The 5,495-nt window shown below is 36.3% G+C and overlaps 2 protein-coding genes across 2 annotated transcripts; both read left to right on the top strand.

Annotated features, from left to right (window-relative positions):
• Positions 1-562: 562 nt before the first annotated feature.
• Positions 563-2,150, top strand: AC631_05739 (uncharacterized protein; the record flags this gene model as incomplete). Its single annotated transcript, XM_015614568.1, has 2 exons — positions 563-1,802; positions 1,861-2,150. 2 exons carry the CDS (start codon positions 563-565, stop codon positions 2,148-2,150), a joined length of 1,530 nt encoding a protein of 509 aa, XP_015464602.1.
• Positions 2,151-4,715: 2,565 nt separating this feature from the next.
• On the top strand, positions 4,716-5,495 carry AC631_05740 (uncharacterized protein; the record flags this gene model as incomplete). The annotated part of the gene is made up of 1 exon (XM_015614569.1): positions 4,716-5,495. The coding sequence occupies one exon, from the start codon at positions 4,716-4,718 to the stop codon at positions 5,493-5,495; it is 780 nt and encodes a 259-aa protein (XP_015464603.1).

The following is a 5,495-nucleotide window of genomic DNA, read 5'->3' on the forward strand; positions in this document are numbered from 1 at the left end:
GTCCATTTGCATCGTGTGGGGTTCACCAAAACCGAAGCGCTCTTTTCATCTTCATCCATTCATCCGACTAAAGTACGTCGCCAAGACGGCCTCATAAGTGAAGTATGTAAAAATGCGGGTGAAGCTGTCAGTCGTTAAGCGTGAATAATTTTGCGGCGTTCATAGAATGGCGCTTCAAGCAGAAAAGTGGGGACAATCTAGATTTTGCACCTATTGCAGGAATATCATGAAACGAAATGAAGGCTTGGTTTCAGGTAGAATGCAAGAAATCAAATCTTGTATCCTGCACGAAGACAATACGGGCCTTTTGATCGACTGAAATTGACATTGATTGGTTATTGAATTGACGGTAACGTTCCCCGTTTCGATCTCTACTTCAGATTGCAAACGTGAATTAGAAGAATTCATTAATGTTGAGATGAGTTCTCAAGTCTCTCTCAGCGTACCCCACAAGAAAGCAATTCATTTGTCGCAGAGTTAGACGAACTTATGAAGTACATAAGGAAGATGTGTTCGCGTGTAGATGAATTGAATTAAGTTGTTAGTTAGAATACTAGTTAGAATGGTTCACACAATAAATTACCTTAAAGAAGACGGAAAACCCGATTTATCTACTAGATCTATCGTAGATTATTTTAGAACCAGACCTACAACATTATTCGAGATCCCTGTATTAAAAAGCGAAACGTCTCTGTTGAAAACGTTAAATCCAATACCAGGGTTAAGCGAAATGACGTTGACCAACTGGAGTTTTTATGGGTTGGGGTTCTTTGCATGGACTGTCGATTCGTTAGACTTCTTCTGTGTGTCCGCTGCTGCATCGGAGATGGCCCATACCTTGCAGGTCGATATTACCGAAATTACTTGGGGTGTCACGTTAGTCTTGATGTTGCGATCTGTCGGAGCATTCATATTTGGTATTTTGTCTGACGCATACGGCAGAAAGTGGCCGTTTATAGCGTGTTGTGTGATTTTCATTATTTTGGAAATTGGTACTGGGTTTGTTCAGACTTATACTCAATTTTTAGCTGTGAGGGCATTGTTCGGTATAGCCATGGGTGGTATGTACGGAAATGCGGCAGCCACAGCTTTAGAAGATCAACCAGAAAGGGCAAGATCGGTATTATCAGGCTTGTTTTTGCCTGGTTATAACTTTGGTTACTTATTGGCGGTTGTGTTTTTCCGGGCCTTTGAATCCACATATAAAGGCGACCAAGGATGGGGAGCATTATTATGGTTCTCAGCAGGATTACCAGTAATCTTGATTTTTTGGAGATTGTGCCACGGTGAATCTGTTGCATTCTTAAAGTTACAGGAAAAGCGAGAATTAGAAGCCAAGAACAATCTAGAACCTAAGAATATGCTAAAGAAAGTTAAAGAAAGAATCCTCCCAGTATTCAGGACTGAATGGCTCATGTTTATTTATTTGGTTGTTTTAATGTCAGTCTATAATTTCATGTCTCATGGTTCCCAAGATTTATATCCAACTTTATTGGTTAAGCAGCATAACGTAGGACCTGATAAGAAGACTGTTCTCATGGTTATCGTTAACTTGGGCGCTATGGCTGGTGGTGTTTTCTTCGGCCAATTGACAGAGTTAATGGGAAGGAGGTTAACCATTATTATTTGTTGCATAATGGGTGGTGCATTTATTTATCCATCATTTTTTTCCGATGATTTGCCAACGATGACTGGGGGGTATTTTTTTCTTTGTTTTGCGACTATGGGTGCATGGGGCGTAGCACCGTTACATTTAATGGAATTAGTCAATAAGGAACACCGTGTTTTCTTAAGTGGAATAGGTATGTCATTGAATTTTATTCATGAACTTTTTATGAATGAAAACTAACATAATTATAGTATATCAATTAGGCAATCTTACCAGTTCTGCAGCTTCCACTATTGAAGCGACGATCGGAACTAGATTTCCGTTAAATATAGGTACATCAAGTGACTCATATGATTATGGTAAAGTCATGGGTATTTTCTGTGGAGCCGTTTATGGTGCTATGATTATAGCCATTTTCTTTGGTCCTGAAAGATTCCATAGAGCATTGATTATATCAGACGATATTATCGAGGAAGTAGATGAATGTTCGAGTGATATTCTGGTGTACGAACAGAAACATGAGGTGAATTGTAAAGTTTGATTTATTCTCATAGATCAATGGATTATTATACTAGGAACCACATTATGCACTGGCTTGCAGTTCTCGACGTATAGTATTTGCAGTTAATTGCAAAACTTTTTATTTTGTCCTATATAGGAAGAAAGGAATACTTGAATTTTAATTTTGTATTCATTTCATTGTAGAACACTTTTTATAAGTTTTTTCATTAGGTAATTATGCAAGATAATTTACTCAATCTTTAATCTAAAAATTACCATCCTTATAGATATATTTGGCTATTCAAATTTTACCGTGACTCATGGATTAAATATCCATAGAGCTTGCAGGGTTATTAGCAAGACGTCCTTATACTTTCCATGGCTTACCATGGTATCAGTCCCTATCATTTCTCTAGTTTTCATGTCAAAAAGACAAGTAACAACTGACCTTCCATTACTGGTGATATCCAATTTACAACGGACAGTCGATGGCAAATATTTCACCAGATTGTGGCTCCGTACTGAACATAATCCCTGCAAAAGTTCATGTTGTAAGAAACCTGGACGGTTGAAGACTCTAGCATCCATTCTATACGCTGCAACTGCGTGTGAACTGTTCAACCTCATACAAATGTGCAGATATGTCTTCGTTTACTTTAGATAGTACCATAACATAGTGCAGTAGTATAATAAAATATCCAGAAGTTTATATATGTATCACACGCACCTAATAGAAAAATACGTCATACAGAAATAAACAACAAACCATCTTATAAAACTACAACTTAGGAGGATTCTTAAAGAATCCATTCATCTAGAAACATGAGATTTTCTCTGTATTTGTCCAGTTGTATCATGATGTACCCGATGGCTGGACAGGTTCCGAAATAACTCTAAGAAGGTTGTGAACTATCTCGGTAGCAGTAACTTCCTATCTATTAATGGGTTATTAGAAGGAACAGATTACAAGAGCTTATATTCAGGAGAAATGATGTGATATTGGTAAATGGTATTACCCGCAACTATGTAAAAGAGACGCATCGAACTGAAATGGATTTTTTATCCTCTATGCATTGATAGATCGCCGGTTCCGGGTTTATCCAATAGAGTTTTCCTAGCTTTTCCTATCAGTCATATCCGATATCAACATTTCCCTTTATGAATTGAAATAGGGTATTTGTAATAGCAATGGAAACTATTAATTTTGAACGGGGTTATCATAGGCTGGGTGTTTTTATCTCTGATGAAGTCAGTGTTTATGCAGGAGAAATAGATGAACGTCTATTAAATTCATCTGGTCAATCGAAAAAGCGATAAAAATTACCAACTCCACCTTTTATCGACAACATTTGAGCCCAAAATGTTTTTAGAAATATTCTTTTGTGTAGTCTCCTCCCCCCACTAAAAATGGGGAAACAATAGGCACTGATTATGGAAGTAAGATTCACACAACTGACTATAATTGAGCGATTCTTTATATCAAAGGTGCTCTCGATAATATGACTTAGGGAGAAATTGCTATACTTCAAAAATTTTGTTTTGAATTACTCGTAATTTTTATCTCTGCAAATGGATTGGTTAAATCTTTTATTTGGGACAATATTCATTCAAATTATATTAAAATATTTTATTACATGATTCATGTTAACATAGATGAATTATTATGTGACAAAAAATATAGGGTCTACGCTACAAACTAGAAGCTTTTACTTCTAAATATCGCTTATTATATCTCTACCATTCCCAATTATCGGCTTTCTCTATAAATCAAATTCAACATCCTTCTCACATTTCATTCTCATATTTCACTCTCAATATCGCAATTTAATTACTCATCTATATTAACTTTTATTCATTCCCCCATATTATAACGCTCCAAATTCACAGCGACGCAAACCCATACGCCAAAAATCTTTTTCAATTTAATCTCCTTAATCTAACTTTTTCAGGGCCAAATTTTAACTTTCAACACTAATCGCCATTATCACTCAACTAATAAAATAAAAATCCTTCCAACACCTCTTCTATTAACTCTTACCCCATCTATATTACTCTCATTTTTTTATTCCGCCTTTAATCCTCCTAAATTATATAATCCAACTCTATTTCAATCCCACCTTCCCATTACCTCTTCTTAACTCATTCATACACTCCCTAACCTTTATATCGTCTATATCCCCGCTCCATTCAAAACAATTTACACTTCTTTTAGGCTTAATTTTTCATTATTTTTCGCATCAATTAATCTATAATCTCATCCATCACAACACCATTTCAAATTCCTCTACCCATTTATCATTCAATAAAATACCACATAAACCTCTCTAAATAAAACCTTACTCTTTTCAATCTTTCCCATTATAATATATTCCCAATATTCTCCATACTTATCATACCATATCATAATTTTATTAACCTCATTCTCGCGAAATAGCCCTCTAATTTATCAATATAAATTATATTTCTCTCCATTAAACCTCTCATTTACTAACTTACGCTCTTTCAATTAATCTCTCATAAAACCAAAGGGCCAGATCCATTAGCGAATGTGCTTCCTCGACTAGTGGAAGAACCCACGCCAAGTCGTAAACGGAAACGCAGTAAGATGTCTGGAAGTCAACTTCGAGAAAGATTGATAACTATAGAAGAAAGCAATGAAGTTGACTTTGATGCCATTCGAGGTAACACATTTTGTCGGATAATATATAATCCTGTTGCATCTTTTCCTAATTTGGGATTGTTGCTTCCGTCTACAGTCTTTGTTAAATGGTACAACTATCCTGAGCAGGCTCGAGAAAATTTTCCTGATAAAGATAGTTACTACGACATGTACGTCAATGAGCTTGAAATTAATGAGATGCTTGCGAATTCGTCTTTTGCTGCAAAATTCGCAAAGCTTATAGTTTCTGGATACTGGAATGGTATTCCCAGCCAGCCGATGCATATATTTGAAGATTTGGGAGAAGAAATGCCGTCTACTGAATGGGATAAATATAGGGTGCATAAAGCGGTTACGGAGAGGCTCGCGGAACTCCATCTGTTGGGAATTTCGCATAATGATATTAGAGTCGACAACATACATGTTTCGATATCGGGAAGAATCACTTTGATAGATTTTGGGTTAGCTGTTCACCCAAGTAGTGAAGAGCGGAAAAAAAGAGACTTTGAAGCTCTTGATGAGCTTGTCCCAATTACTGGTTATGGCATTTCTGGGGAGGATAAAATCCGTGATGTTGTCTTAGCTAAAAACGAAAATAATGAAAGTAGATTGAATGATCATGCAAACTCCAGTGACGAAATGGTTTTTGACGAACTGGTTTTAGAGTCTGATGATACTCCAGGGTCTACTAAGGTTGACTCCAATTCGAAATGTGATGAAACTTGA

The sequence above is a fragment of the Debaryomyces fabryi genome (assembly GCF_001447935.2).
Source record: "Debaryomyces fabryi strain CBS 789 chromosome Unknown contig00266, whole genome shotgun sequence".
In the NCBI taxonomy this organism is placed as follows: Eukaryota; Fungi; Ascomycota; class Pichiomycetes; order Serinales; family Debaryomycetaceae; genus Debaryomyces; species Debaryomyces fabryi.